Source organism: Gymnoscopelus microlampas (assembly GCF_963454915.1).
Source record: "Gymnoscopelus microlampas genome assembly, chromosome: 19".
Lineage (NCBI taxonomy): Eukaryota > Metazoa > Chordata > Actinopteri > Myctophiformes > Myctophidae > Gymnoscopelus > Gymnoscopelus microlampas.
In genome coordinates this window covers 20,621,898-20,638,634 of record NC_139956.1, presented here as the reverse complement: position 1 = coordinate 20,638,634, position 16,737 = coordinate 20,621,898, and the positions used below count along the sequence as shown (strand labels likewise).

Genomic DNA, 16,737 nt, shown 5'->3' with positions numbered 1-16,737 from the left:
TACACTTGGCCTGTCTGTGTGTCGGTTTGGTTCATGTTGGAGTTTTGGTTAAAAATGAGTAAGAATACACTTTTGTCGAGAACCACCACCACAAATGTTTCATCTGATGTCTCATCTTCCCTCATTTGTCTCTCTGTCTGTCTAGCTGTCATTTCAATTCGCATTAACAAGATGTTCAACTTCTTCGCCAAGTCAAATAGAGATATAAATTAGTTTGTAGTCCTAAAACCCCGGAAGTTAGCAAAGGGTTCCCTCATCTGTCATACGGTTTTTGATTCATATTGAGAATGAGATCTGTTTCAAGCTTTGTTCCACGATCTACAGTAAATTATAGCTGATAATAACTCAAGCCGTGAAATATGAACCGGTTATGGGCTTTTTTTTCTAAATTTCGATCATTGCATGTGTGGTCCAAAAGTCCTAAAATCTGTGTTGATTTGTAGAGATTAACTTGTTGAACAAACACGTGTGAATGTCATAAGCCTCTTGTTTTCAACAGAGCCTGTTTTCATAATTTCATCCAAAACCCAATGTAGAAATTCCACTGGCAATGTGTTGGGAACTCATGGCGGCGGTAACTTCCAAGTTGGCCTGCAAAAAGACGACCATCCCTGTAATACGCTATTACTGTCAAGAAGCTGTCTCAGAGATAAGGTTCAATAACTAAAACTAAAAGTTCACAAATTATCCACATGCACATCCAAACAATAACATCACATTCTATCTATAAATGTGCAGAATCTCTGTCCACGTGTCCCCCGCATATCTCGAGAACAGTCCGACTGATCGGCCTAATTATAGAAACATAGAGCCTGCAAACTGGATCATACTCCCATAGAGTATTTATTTAATTACACCCAGGTGACGTGTCTTCTGTGGAAGAGTGGAGATGCTTGAAACTTCACCTTGAATCAGATCTGGAGCTGCTGTGGGAACAGATGAATGTTTGTGAAGGGGGCTGTCATGGGGTGCAGCTGTCAGGACACAAGGAAGCTGTGGTGGGAATAAAGTTTGTACGACAGACGTTGCAACTGTGCGCGTTTGTGGCGCCCCCAGTGGGCAGAAGTGAAAAGGTTTTTTGCAACATGCGATTCCTATTTGGGTAAGATGTTGCATTCATGATATACTGTATGGCGTTTTCTGTAAGAAGTAGGCCCCACCCACACATTTTGAGGGCGATAACAGACAAACTTTATGCAGTATACTGTATGCAAACCCTGTTTGACGGTCATTGTCACATGACCTACAAGAACATTTGTGCCGAATTTTGTGGAAAAGAGCAAAAGCGTTTCAACAACAAACAGTGACATTTGTAGAATTTGTGGTGCTTACATATGGGGTGGAAGTGAAATTGCTTTTGGCTCTCATGGCCGCTCAGTGAGGGAGTAAAATTTGGGGCATATTGGAATAGCTTATGAGTTGTGTAATTTTAAGCAAAACGGATCAATCATAGGCAATCAAACTGGAATATGAAAAATCTGAATGACACCTCTTAATCACATGACTCAAGAGATAATGTTTACCGCTTTGTGTGAACTTTAGACAAAATCTGTTGAAGTACCGTAGTAGCAATACGTGTGTTTTGAAGAAAATTAGAAACGTCAGAAGATCTTGACTAGGTGGACATTATTTTGACTGTACGACCTATGGTTCAAGAGTTGTAGGCGAAAACGTGAAGCAACCTGTTATAGAACCACCATGAGGCCGATTTGAAACATTTGTGGCGCAGGTTCTTCCTTGGCCTACTGTGAATGTGCGTGCAAAGTTTCATGCCGATCAGTCCAGCGCTGCTAGACATTAGCTGCTCACTGACACACACACAGACTGCTAAATGCCTAAATTGCAATTCTAAATTGCAGACACACACACAAACACGCACACATTTTATATACAGTTAGCCCCATTGTAGCACCAATGACTCAACAAAAATGGGGACCAACATGACCATCACAATTCCATTTGGTTTAAGCCAATAGTTCATGGAAAGATCATTTCGATTTACATCAGTAAGTTGCATCCCAGGAAGGTTTTTCCCAGGAAGGTTTTTTTCCTCCACAATGATATTGGCACACCAACAGATCACAGTGAATCAAGACTTGTCAATATTCAATGTTCAGCTCAATTCTTTGTGTCATCACTTCCAATTTCACTTGATTAATCTGTATCCTGACTGAGTTCTCTATCCTGATTGGATGAAATTCAATATCCTGGTATCCTGACCTGAAAATGCATTTTCTGTTTAATAAAGAGCTGGAGAGACATGGAGACTCCTGATACTGAACAAACACTCTATTGCCGGGTCTATCCTTGGCCCCCACATTTTCTTATCTTCCTCTACATCAAATATTTTCACCAAATGTTTGCATATTTTCACTGAATGTTTGCCTTTTCTGACTTGCAGGAGTGCTAGGGTTAAGGTGGTATCTTTTGTATCGGTGTGCTTCTTCATGCATGGGTGTTTGCACATGTGCGGTTGCATTGTGTCATTTGTACTTGCATGTGTGTATACAGTAGATGCTGCAAGCACTCAGCCGAATGAAAGCCGCAAGCTCTAACAGACTCTGAACAGACACTGAATGGTGCCCGTCAAAATCCCCAGTCCCCAATATCATATCACGCCATGCCACACCACTCTCACAAGAATGTGTCCACAAACATGTTCTCATGGACACATTCCCTTTCGCCCGCAATGGAACATTCCTGTTTCAAGTGGCGAAGACAAGCTGTGCTGTCAAAGCTTAGCAGAAGTTGACTGGTGGATGGATAGAGAAACAGAGAGAGAGAGAGAGAGAGAGAGAGAGAGAGAGAGAGAGAGAGAGAGAGAGAGAGAGAGAGAGAGAGAGAGAGAGAGAGAGAGGCCTTTATTCTAGAATGCTGGAAGCTGCTGACTTCCTGAATCCCAAGCCTGTGACCTTTGACCCTAGGCCTCAGACGAAGCGTGTGCCCCTCTTCATCACCTCCCTCCCACTGGAGGAGTTTCAGTCAGCAGCCCACACACACACACACACACACACACACACACACTTTACTGTATTCTCATGAGGATGTTTGGTCTATCTATGTGAATAGATAGAATTGAAAGAGCGTTAACAGGCACACACATCGAAGCAAGCCCACAAACACACATTCACACACTCGCACGGTGCTCAGAGCGATGGGGTCAGAGGAACAGATAGTGAAAGGACAGAAGAGAAAAAATACAGAGACAGACTGGGGTCGGAAAATGGGACAAACATGGAGGCTGTCGAGAAGGATAAAAGTCAAGTCAAACATTTATTAAAGCTCAAACCCACAAACACCAGTATACTTCCTCAAGAAACACTTTATACAAGAACTTGTGTTTTGTGTCACTTTAACCACTTAAACCCTAATACTTTGTTGACGGGGGTCCCCCCGGGGTCCCCTCCTTTTTTAACTTTTTACACCGAAGCTCTTCATTGAAAATAGCTGATCAACAATCTCACTAATTGTATTGTGACAAGTTGTAAGCTTGTAGTTTAGTTATTGTCATCAAATGTTTTCACCTATTTTGACATGCCCAGAATAGGGATTCTAAGGTTAAATGTGTGCGTGCGTGCGTGCGTGCGTGCGTGCGTGCGTGCGTGCGTGCGTGCGTGCGTGCGTGCGTGCGTGCGTGCGTGCGTGCGTGCGTGCGTGCGTGTGCATCCACAGTGACATGGCGGCCACTGGCAGCCACTGGGGCTGGGCTCGAACCACAATCTCTGTGACCATCAGAATAGAACATGCATCCATACTGTATGCATGACAGGTCAAGTGATGAAAGTGGGGGGCTTTCAACATCATCATGACTTTAGTCACATTAAGCCTTATACTTGGTTGTGCATTGTGTCCAGCACCAAAAATTGCAGATCTACAAGCTCACAACAAGCTTGTGAGCTTGTAGTTTGGCTATTTTTGGTGTGTGACACCGGCGCGCAACTAAGTATAAATCCGCCAATGCACTTACTGTACACATACATGTTTAATTGTGTGTTTCTGAAAATATATGCCTGCGCACGCCGCACACGTGTGGGCATATATACGGTGTGTTGTTGCCGCGCCCCTGCTGAGTCCCTAGGCTAGGAATTACGACAGATTTAACGAGGGGTGTTTCCGCTGTGCGAAACGGCTACTTAATGCTTTTCTGTGAATAGTAAATCTTTATGGCCATGGTCATACTGAACCGGCCGACATCAGAGATGGAGAGAAACTTTAACTGAAAAAAGAGATGATGAACAAAGGGATGGCGGCGGAGAACAGAGGAAGGTGGAGACTGACGGGACGGTAGGATCAGCAGAAGTTGAACAGAGAAACACTCATGAATGTATTTGACATTTTCAATGCGTTTGTGGGTCTTGTCTGCGTTAACGTACTGTACGTACAGTATGAACGTACGTTCTGTCACTATGCGATGCTGTACTGTAAGTATGTTTTGTGTCTAAAAGCAACAACATTGTCGCCTCTTCCATTTTAACAAAGCTATTAAAAGTGACACATCCCATTTAAAAATCGTAGGAAGAAAATAACAAAGAGATTACGATAAAAGCGGAGGGCGTGGAATGGAGGAGTATTAGGTTCAGCGATTTGTGTTTTCTTCACAGTCTCCGACAGAGAAGTGCCCTGTTACTGTACTGTAGGTCCCAGTGTACAGTCCCCCCTCTCTCTCTCACACACACACACACACACACACACACACACACACACACACACACACACACACACACACACACACACACACACGAAGTTTATGAAAGAACTGTTTGCTTTACTGCCCTGACCTACAAACACGGCAACACTAGTCATCAATTAAGACGTTTTACAGACCTATATGTGTCTTTTAATTAGGGCGGTGGGGAAGGGGGGTGCATGCGGTCTTCAGGGAGAGGGGAAGGGGAATGGGGGGATGGGTGATAAGAGCTTTTATAGACTTTATTTTCAGAGTCTAAATTAGAGCAAAATCAAAACAACAACTTAGAACAAGTTACATAAAAGATAAACCAGCCAGTAAATTGAGTGACTGGGCCACTGCTATTTGCGCTTTGGAATGTCACATACAGTCAGCGACATCTTTTAAATCACCACTTTAAACACACTTTTTTGCAGACAAGCTTTGACATCGATTATTTTGTACCAACGCCATTCTTGTTGCGTGACCATTACATTTCGATGGAAGTTTCTTTTTTTTTACAGTTTGTGCAATATTATATTGGCCTTTAAGAGTTCCACTTTAAGACCACTTTATCAAGTGCTCAATAACTTCAGACACTTTTAAAGATACAGCATCATTTATTGTCTCCGCCAGGCCGAAGGCGTGGCCGAGACTATGTTTTGTCCCCTGTCCGTCTGTGTGAACAGCTAATCTCCGGCACTGATCGACGTGAAACTGTGCACACACACTCCCTGGATGCCAGAGCAGAAGCTCTGCCCGACATCTTTCACATCGGCCTGTTATAGCGCCACCAGGATGCCGATTTATCAAAACTTTTTTTTTTTTATATTAATCCTACATATTTTGTCCAAACATCATGCAAATCGGTACACAGTATCTCTATAGTCATGTGATCAAGACGGATCTGTCATATTTTTCATATTCCATCCTAATTGGCTAAGATTGGCTTCCAAAGTTTGCAGGAGTGACTCACGTGGAACTGCTTTGTCCAAAGTCATGCATGGGATTGGAAGAGTAATGCTTAACGTTCCACGCCACGGGGGCATCTGGTATTGCAGGGGTTTTGGGAGTTATTTAATGCGGCCCGCTCATGTGTGAGTGGCAGTTCCTTGTGCGCCACAGAAGGTTCAGCCGAGCACTTTTTGTAGTTGTTGTTCTTTTACTATGAAACTCGTCTCTTTCTTTGTTCTGCTCCCACCTCTTTTTCTCTCTCACTCACTCTCTGGCTCTCGCTCTCTCTGCTATGGTGAGAGGCTAGCCTGCCTCAGTGAGAGGATTCTCCACTCTCTGAACAAGCATGGCCCTGAGACAAGAAATCCCTCTCATTCCCTTACTCGCCTAAAAGAAAACTCCCCACTAATGTAAACTTCCATCCAATCAATTCAAGCAATGAGGGGGGGGGGGGGGGGGGGGGTGACCCCTGACCCCAAAAGTCCTCCTCTGCGTGTCCTTGTGCAATCCCTGGCATTTGCCCTTCAGCCTGCTGCCAAGAACTGGACCAAAACTGGGCCAGCATTCACATTGAGCAACAATTTTTATTTCCGGCAAAAAAACAACAACACTGGGAAACTGGAGACCCACAGACTCACGCACACAAACACAAGCTCTTCCATGTGTACACATACACAACAAATCTCCTCACACTTGGTGATGTTGTTGTTGTTGTTGTTGTTTTGAACAATCCTTAAGGATCACTCTACTCCACCTTCCCACAACAATAAATAGTATATTTAGTAGAAGAAAAACTTAGTAATTTCTAATGATCTCAAGGCTGGATTTATGCTTAGTTGCGCGCCGGTGTTGCGCAGCAAAAACAGCCGCTCTACAATCTCACAGTCCATTGCAGTATGGCACGTTGGGCTTGTAGAGCAGCTATTTTTGGTGTGCAACTGCTCTGCAATGAAGTATCAGTCACACCTTACACTTATTAGTACAACATTTTGTTATAAATGAACAATTAACAAATTTACAAAGTACAATATATTTTCTTAACATTTTAAAACATATCTGCATGGACCACCTGTAATAATGCCATGGACCACTAGTGGTCCGTGGACCACTGGTTGAGAAACAGTGACCTACAGCAGGGGTTCCCAAAGTTGCGGTCGTGACCCCACTTGGGGTTGTGGGACATTGACAAGTTATGGGACAAGTTAATATTTTACTTTTTTTTTTTTTTTTTTTTCAACAGAATGGATGAAATACAATCTAAACATGATTACAAATAGTACATTTTACCATTTTAATACATTACAAATGCGCACCAAACTTGCACGTTTATGAGCATAAGTTACCTCCAGGGTTAGGTGGGGTCGCGAGTCAATCGCCGCATTATTTTGGGGTCGCGGGCTGAAAAGTTTGGGAACCCATGACCTACAGTACACTGAATGGGACTTGATTTGAGACCATGGACCAAGACAAAAGGAATCTATAGCCTTCAGTAGGCTACTCTTCAGTACGCAGTATGGGTGTCACAGCAAAATAAACACCTGGTGGACACTGAGTGAATCATGGCATTCACTGACCTTTCTCCCTATAGGGTCCCTATTCTAATCTGGGCATGTCATAACAGGCAAACATTCTGCGAAAGTAGGCGATTATTTGGTGAGGAGATTTGGTGTAGAGGGGAAAAAGGAGGGGTCCCTGGTATGGTATAGAGCCCCGGAGCGACCCCGGTCAACGAAGTATACAGTGTAGGGTTTAAGTGGTCTTTCAGGTGTCAATGTGAATGATGCCATAGCCAGCATAACACAGAGACAAAAAGGAAAGAAAGGGTGAGAGAGAGAGAAGAGATATTTCAAAGACTTGTAGACTTTTTTTTCCGCTCTGAAATTTATTATCTGAGAGTTTGATATAAGGCAGCGGGTGACAACTAAAGATGAATTTTACATGCAAGTTCGCAGAGTCTGTAAACGGTCAGTTTATGTTTATAAATCAGGCCTGGATTTTGAGTGAGTTCCAAAAATCGTATTTTCCACATACAAATCAAACTCTTAGTACATACGTAAATATACCCCCAAAAAGTAAATTACCCAATAAATTCTGCACTGTATGTTTGAAAATGCCTAGCAGAGTAATGGATTGGACTGTTGTGGTGTCTACTGTCTGTGATAGTATAAACAAACCTTATTCTATTGCGTTCTATGACAGCCTTCTGGTATGTGTCAGAACTACAGAACTACAGACAAGGGCAAGGAGGTGTGTCTGTGTGTGTGTGTGTGTGTGTGTGTGTGTGTGTGTGTGTGTGTGTGTGTGTGTGTGTGTGTGTGTGTGTGTGTGTGTGTGTGTGTGTGTGTGTGTGTGTGTGTGTGTGTGTGTGTGTGTGTGTGTGTGTGTGCGTGCGCGTGTGTTCATGTGCATACATGTGCATGAATGTGAAAGATTGCTGGGATGTGCATGTGTATCACATTACTGTGAGTGCCATACAGTACGTGCACATTACTGCACTTTAATGTGTGTCTGTGTGCATGTCGACAGCACAGACGTACTGTTAACAGAATAGAAGAATAATGTAGACCTTATTTATCCCCTTGGGGGAAATTCTGTTTCAGCTTCACCCAACTGATAGCTGCTCAGGTGGTCTTATTGAGCAGTTCAGGGGGGAGCAGTTAGGGGTTAAGCGTCTTGATCATGGACACCTTAACACATGGGGTGCCAGGAATCAAACCTGAAACCTTCCGTTTCCCAGGTGGCCTCTCTACCCATTCAACTATGGCCGCCCCCAGGGAATCACAGAGTTCATTCACACGGTTCAAAACATTTACCACTGGCCACAGTACACCTGCAGTTTTTAGTGTTCCTCATTCACACTACAGATGACTGCAGGGGGCTCAGAGGAGAGACATAACAAGAGAGAGACAGAGAAATGTTGCGAAACCCCACCCCCCCTTTCTCTTCAGCATTTCACGGATTCCGTATCAAACTCATGCATCATGCTTTCATTACTCTGTATGATTTATGTCCGCTTAGAGGCTTGCCCCTCCCTCCCTCCTAGAGTCCATCGGCCATTCACATCGAGCGCAAAATATTTACAAAGCCCGAGCTCGAGAGGGGAGGGGGTTGAAGTGAACGAACCCCTGTGCAAAGACAAAGAGACACAGATTCAGTACAGTACATCCACCAAAGCAACGGATACATTGAATTATGGCCGGAGTCACCTTTGGGCTCACAACGCTGTGTGCATCTCCACTGGGAATAAAGGGGCTCTAACAAAACAAATATGAAGGATATCAACTCCAAACAATAGCTAAGAGGTCATTCGGCGTACGCGGAACACTGGGCCGATTAATCACGGAGAAGAATCTACATCAGCACATTATCTAGCTAGTTTCCATCTGAGGACAGACGATGGAGTGGATCAAGCACGCCTCCAGATAATCTCTATCTGTGAGCGATGGCATACCGCTGTGGGTGCGTTCTTTTTGTGCCACACTTCAAAGGGAAGGTCCAGCTGGCCTGTGCCTCCTTCACATCATATTCACAGACACCTAAGGTGGTTCTCTCGTTGATGACCAGATGAGTACTGTACTGTATGTGAGGCTGATAACAGATACGTATGCTATCACTCACACATACATTGCGCAAATGCAGTAACACATGCACGGACGTGTTTGTGCTTGCATGTGCACATGCACGTGCACACCCACACCCACACACACTATCTTTAACATAGCCAGCACTCATTTAAAGTAACACTCCTATTCTTTCTACTTTGTCACCTGTCCCTGTTCTCGCTCTCGAGTGTCAACACTGTCCAGGGCTCCATGTTTTACCTTCCTAAACTATGCAGGAAGTCAACAAAGGGGGTGCTGGGAAGAAGGCGTACGTCCAAAAAGAATAAAGTCTGCTCAGTGGGTCATGCTCCAAAGCTTAAAATTGTATTTTGGTTCCTTTACACCATTGGACGTGAAGTTCAATCAGACTTCATCAGACGGTAGGCTCGAAATGTTACGTACAATGGTGTAAAGGAACCAAAATAAAATGTTACGCTTTGGAGCATGACCCAATGTGCACACTTTATTCTTTTTTGATTCTGACCTCAGCCCAGCACCTGGTTTTTAGTGAGTGGATGTGCGTGCTTTATTGTTTGTTTCTAAAGGCGTACATCCCCGTTCTATCTACTCCTTTTCTATTTTGAAACTATTATGTTGAAGTGGCATCTCTGAGGAACCTTTAGAACAGTGGTTAGAACATTTAGCCGTTTAGAACAGTGGTTCTCAAAGTGGGGTCCGGGGACCCCCTAGAGCCAAATACATATCAATTTGACATTAAAATGTTTGATTACCACTGGTTTGGAGTGTCAAATTGTAAATCAAGCAGAGACTATTGTTTGATCTGATTGCATTCCATGCATGTTTTGCAGGAAAGGCCACTGCATTTGGCTGCAGACGGTCCCATAAGCCTTTTGAAACAAAAACTGAAGAGATTACAGCAGATGGATCGATCTTCTTTCCCTCTGATATAAGTCAGAGCGACAGCACTGCTTTTCATCATTTTCATCGAATCCGAAATATGAAACATAATAAAGGAAAATGCGCGAAACCTCTAATGCTTCTGAGTCAAGGGTGACGGATATGACGACCAACGTGCGCCAAAGCCGTGCACCCAGCTTTGCAGTTATGAAAAGCAGAACCACCCCTAGTCTTTGCCAGCGGCACCACAGTACATGGCTGCCACCTCTGTCTGCCACTCAGGCCTCTGGCAACCCCCCTCCCCGAAGCAAAGAGAGTGGCCATAACTCACACAACACCTATGGTTCAGCCAAGCCCTGCGAGGTTAAAGCAACAACATTTAACAGTGGCTGAGACACTGTTGGAGGCGTACTGTAATTCTTTGGGGAAAGAAAGAAAATCTACAACATTTTGTCAACTTAGTTGGTTTCCTGGTTACTGGTTACTTTACAGCAAATCAAATTAAGCTTTAGAGCAAACCCCCTCAGACAGACGTATGGTACAGCTTGTAACAGCCAAAAATCTTCAATGAACGCAGTGTTCAAAGATGATGTTTCTTTTTCTTTGACATTGCTTGCAGTAAGCAAACCCCAAAAAATTGTTGGGCTGAGCGGTGTGTGTGACAAGTGTGACAAAATGTGTGAAATCGTGCCTCATAACAGAAAAAGAGAAAGAGAAGAGAAAGAGAAATTGACATTGACAGACAGGAGGAGAGGAAACATCTTTGTGGGCAGAGAGCGTCTCGCTGTGTCCTTCCTTTCCTTGGAGCCGGCTGAGACCAGCTCCGCAGTCTGCCCTCTGCTATTAATTAAACCATCAAACACATTAATAAGGCAAAGCAGGCCCTCCAGTCTCGACAGCATCTGATGGGAATTAGGGTGGCGTGTGGCCGGGGGGGGGACGACCCTGATGCCCTCGTCTTGTACACCCCATCCCCCTCCCATATATTGCTGCTCTCTCGCCCTAGACTGTACTCTTCTTCTTCTTTACCCCCCTTTCTGGAATTTTGTACACTTGTCCAAATGGTTTGATCTCCGTCTACCCCATTTTTTAATCCTCGAAAAAAGCCAGCACGTGGGCAGGATTATCACCCATTCACCTCCCAGTCGAGGAGATATAGATTGTTGTCACTGTTTCACTCTGGTAATAAGTACTGCAACTCTGTGATTTATTACTCAGACTTATGCATATGTGCACATGTACACGCACACACACGCACGCACGCACGCACGCACGCACGCACACACACACACACACACACACACACACACACACACACACACACACACACACACACACACACACACACACACACACACACACACACACACACACACACACACACACACACACACACACACACACACACACACACACACACACACACACGCACACACACACGCCTACGCACAGGCCATTTCATTTGTCGTGCTGTCTCACTGCTCTCCAACAATCACACAGCCACAACGCGCTGTGTTTCCTCTCTGAACTTCTTGATTACAACACTGGCAGACATTGTGCATTAAGGCTCCTTCAGACGAGACGGAGCATTAACTGTGGTCTGCATTATTTAAAAGGCTAAACTGACTGGCCTGCCAATAGTCATGACAGCAACGACTATGTCTTCAGATTGAAAGCTGCTCTAATGTATTTATTCGATTGCCTGTAAAGTGGGTCCAAAGAACAAATCACTTTTGATTAACATAGGCGTCTGGTGGAAATGCGCCTGAAGGTCGCATCATGACTGCATCGCCGCAATTAGAAAAAATAAATCTCATTCCTGTAGTTCGATCTCTCACAAGGAAGAATGAACCACAATCTTAACCACAGTCATTTCCTTATCATTCTGATGGAAAAGACTCTTAGCAGATATGTGTTGACAGTCTGCACAGTTATACTGTATACAGCACCATGTGTGGAATTCACACCCAGACCCAGAATTCTCAACAGCATGGCTTTGATATCCGGAATCCTCCTTACAATGTAAATTATAACCTCACACTGAGGCGAGTTGCTAGAAATACATTGCCCTATGTTGCAGCACGCCTAGCAAGCACTCTCTTGTGCCGCGCATCACATTTTTCAAGTGTTTTTAGACACAAATAAAAGATACAATATTTTCTACTTTTCAGCGCAAGGCCACAGAGTCACGCTGCTCCTTCCTGTTTTGACGCCAGCAGATGTGGTAGGAATGGTGGCAGGATTAATCATGTCTAAATATTTGATATTAGATTCAAGACTCAACATCTAGTTGAATAAATGTTTCCTCTATGATTCATTATTTCATCACCCGGTTATGCACACAGGCCCCTCCCTGATACGCTGCTTTGAAGCATAGCTAGCAAGTCATCTTGGTGTGATCACCCCTAAGAGTCTTAGGGCTGATCACATCAAGTTAATCTGTTAATCTGTTTGTCTCCACCAGCCAGAACTATGATTAACTCAATAAGAACTCAAATCCGTAATTTTTTTTAAACACTAATTAATTACAGTAACTCATGGTGGCTGTAGATCAACAACAACATATTATGCAGCTATCTATACAATACTTACAATACAAGTACTGTATGTTATGAATGCATGTTGTACATTATCTTATAAACTCATGTGGGCTGGGGGCCCCTCAGGTGCAGGACACTTAAATAAAAATGTAATCAATACAGATTCATGTTGATGATGTTGATGTAGTTATTATTTAGTTTTTTAATACTTTTCAAAACCCCCAACACATATACATTAGTATACTGTACAGTACATCTCGGTCTGTGGACTTAGTAGTGTGAGGTTTTGGTGCTTTTCTCAAAGGTATTTTGATCAATACAAGTGGGCAACATACTGTAGATGCAACAGCAGCTTTCCACTCATACTGTAGCTGGAACAAGTCCTCCTCAGCCCTTCCAGAAACTCTTTAACCTGAACAGTTGAAGCTGCAGCTGTGTGCGTTCCTCCTACCTGTACACTCGTGCTGAAGACCTTTTCCGTAGTGTCCCTTCTCACAGACGCAGTCGTACTGTCCGGTGTGCGTCCCGCACTTACAGCTGGCCATCAGGTCACAGCAGTCCCTGCCCGCCTCGCACAGGGACGAGCAGCGAGACAAGTCCTCTTGGATGTAGCTGCCCGTAGGGAGGTCTGGAACACAAGAACACAGGTATATACAGTACTGAATCACTGAGACTGAGAAAGAGTGAGGCAAAGATTTGAGTGCTTTAATGGTGTGTCTAGCAACAAGGATAATGCTAGCACAGTGCTGCAGTGCTATTGTTTTGTTTTTTAAAGAAAAGAAAGGGGGCATTTATGTTTTACTGAAACATATTTTACTGAAACAATAGGGTAAGACATCTATAGCATGAGAGAAAGGCTCTGGCGGGATCTGCTCCCAAGCCAGCAGGAACACATGCAGTACAAGCCCCCAAGCCATCTCAGAGTACCTGGGTTTGTTTTTTAGGAAGTGTCATCGCCACAGGATAAGGGCAGGCTTTTCAGACAGAGAGTGTGAGACAGAACGGAGGCTGAGCTGATAGCCATGAGGCCTGGCTTTCATTCTAAAAGCCTTATCCTTCCTCTGTCTGACTAAGCCCTGACCCATTCACTACTGTCTGTACCTACAGTACTGCCTGTGTTTGTGACTATGTGTGTGTGTACAGTAACTCCCAGTCTGTGTCCAGTGTGTGTGTGTGTGTGTGTGTGTGTGTGTGTGTACTATATTTGCTGGTCATGTTTTAGGAAGCAATTCAATTGCAATTGATATTTGACAACCATGACAGTCCCATTTCCGCTGATGCGCGGGAAGCCCCGCACAACTGTGGGAAACGGGCGTTCTATCTTCAAGACTGTATGGGATTGAAGCTACATGGCTGTTGGCAGGACATGAGAGCACAGACCATGGGAAATGCACAGTGTCAGATGACTTAAAAAGAAATAATATTGTCCTACTTTGAGGTCAAAACCTCAACATAAGAAACATAACTCCAGTGCAACTGATGACGAGGGGAGTAATTACGGGAGTAGGGAGTATAGCTAATAAAAATTATCCCTTGTGTTATTAAAACTAGGGTGAGCGCCTATGTCCAGAGTTGGCTCAATTGTCAGAGGAAAGTGAGTGTGGATGAGAGCAGGCATGTGAAGTGGGACACAAAGACACAACACAAAGACACAACAGCAATGGGAGGTACACATGATACTTATCATGTGTACCTCCCATTGTTGTTGTGTCTTTGAATTAGGCCTGATGACACTCCTAGAAGGCTCACAGCTTTATCCTTCACAGGACAGACAGGAAACTGCACTATCATCCAAAATGCATAATCTTACAGTGTCTACCCCCTAATATACCTCTCTTCCTCTGTCACTGCTATTCATTGAACTCCCACTGTTTTCGTCTGTACCAAAGCACATTAAGAACAATTAAAGTTTGTATTTCCTCTCGCTCACCCTCGTGCAGCGCCCGTCGCGCCAGAGCCTCAAACTCTGCAAAGTTGTGTACGAGGTAACAGTGCTGGTCCTTGGGGTGCGAGGCCATGTCGTGGAGCTCCCTGATGTTCCCCTGCCAGATGCCCAGGGTGAAGATCTCGACACCGCGCTCCCTCAGAGTGGCGGCCACCGGCCGGGGGTCACCACCGTTGGAATAACCGTCGGTAATGAGGAAGATGACCCTGGTGGCGTTGGCCCGTGAGTGACGCAGGATTTGCTGCAGGAAGAGAGAGATGCTAAATGATGAGAGGTGGATTTTGAGTCAATTAGTATACTGTACTGTATATAGTATACACTGACAGTTGAAGGTTTATCTTGCAAGCTGTCTGTGACTTTTGACAGGATGATTTACTACTAATATATCTAAGTACAGCAAACTAAAATGTTGCACTTCAAAATGTATAAATTGTTCTTTGTTTTTCTTGTCCAATTGAGGGTCTTAGGTTAATTCATTAGCAACAATAAATACAACAAAGCAATGTACAACATGGACGATACACGCAAGGGGCCAGTGAAAAACATCTTAACACAAACGTACAAACAATAAACATGCAAAGTCATCACATAAATACATAAATCCCACACATTTTTCAGTCTACCAGAATACTCTGGGGCTTTATTGACAAGACTAAATTGAATAACAAAGAGCGTCACACACGACCACTAAGAACAGCCTTCGATTCTAGGGTTCCTCAAAACACTGCATCAGCAAGTTAGAAAATGAGGGCAAAAAAAATAGAAAAAAAGAAAAATAGAGAAAGAAATTGTAGAGAAAACTCTACAATTGTAATTATTTCTCCAACAGGCAATCCAGCTGCTGCCAGTGGTCTGCAACCACCGGAGCACAGGGGCTGGCGCTAGTGGCCCGGCCTGCCATGCATGGTCCAGACACCGGCTACAGTTCCCAACCTAACTTTAGAACACCATTTACAATCCGCCACATACAATTAGACAGGACGTTAAAGTCAGAGAAACATATCTTTATATGTTCTCTGGGAGAATAAAAAAAAACATTGAACAGAGCCTACTATGCAGACCAAGCTTAAAGTGTTTGTTGTAAGATGTTTGGAGCGAGGGCGAGAGGGTTTGCGTGGAAACTCAAAAACGTACGAAGGAGAAATTACTGAAGGATACGGTGAAAAGCAGCCTTTACTTGTGGTTACTAGCAGTGTTGCTAATCTACTGTAAGGATTACACCTGGTTATACTGGTCCCTGATGCAGACCAGAGGCGTCATTTCAGAAAAAAAATAGTATTTGAAAAATAGCAAAAATAATGGATCTACAAGCTCACAACAAAAATACGGATGCAAGGTTGAAAGTGGTTAATGAATGTACAAATGCAGACAAAAAAACACATACTGTATATTGTTGATACTGTGTTGATATGAGATCTTTTTTCTGTTTTCTTCTGTATCTGACCTGTGTTTGTAACTGCTATACTGCCTTTGGCAACTGAATTTCCACCATGGGATAAAAAAAAAGTCTGTCTGTCTGTCTGTCTGTGTGTCTAAGACTATGAAGCAGATGAGAGTGATGTTGTTTATACTCAAACAGCAAGGTTATGCTCTTCATTGCAGTTAAACTCTTTATTTAGCAAATGCAAAGTGCACGAGCCAAGCAGTTGCCTCCTGGTCTCCTATATGGAGGGTGACTAGTCCTCCTGGAAGTATTTCAAGAGGGCAGGCTTCAGTGATGTGCTTCATTGTTTGCTCCTTCTCCAAAAGCACACAGTGGACTATGGCTGCTTCTCCATTGTAGAGAAGAACCAAGGACAGGAGGCAAACAAAGCATGTGCACCGAAGAGCTTTGTGCCTAAAAGGAGCACACTAATGACTCTGCAGATGGACAGCGTGAAAGTGAGAGGTGCAGCGAGGAGAAAAGGCGAGGCCATCGACGACGAGCCAGGAAGGGCGGAGAAAAGAAAAACACAAGAGGCAAGGAGAGGGAGAGAAAGTTCTGTTCTTTATTGTCTAATTGGCTACACTTCAAGCGTCTCCGGCGGAGGAGACATAATTACAGAGCCCGCGAAGCGAGGGAGGGAGAGACAGAGGAGGGAGGGAGGCAGGGAATGAGGGATGGAGAGAGAGAATAGAAGATTGGGGAGAGCCCGGCTCCTGTGATCCTCAAAGGCTCCAGGCTCCCTGGTG

General features: G+C 44.1%; 1 protein-coding gene across 3 annotated transcripts in view; it reads right to left on the bottom strand.

Annotated features, from left to right (window-relative positions):
• Positions 1-16,737, bottom strand: part of svep1 (sushi, von Willebrand factor type A, EGF and pentraxin domain containing 1) — a 102,788-nt gene that overhangs the window by 58,354 nt on the left and 27,697 nt on the right. For all 3 annotated transcript variants that reach the window (XM_084043421.1, XM_084043422.1, XM_084043423.1), the window contains exons 2-3: positions 14,551-14,806; positions 13,072-13,248 (exon numbers count right to left, since the gene is read on the bottom strand). In XM_084043421.1, coding sequence (XP_083899547.1) covers positions 13,072-13,248; positions 14,551-14,806 — 433 coding nt within the window. The remainder of the gene's footprint in view (positions 1-13,071; positions 13,249-14,550; positions 14,807-16,737) is intronic.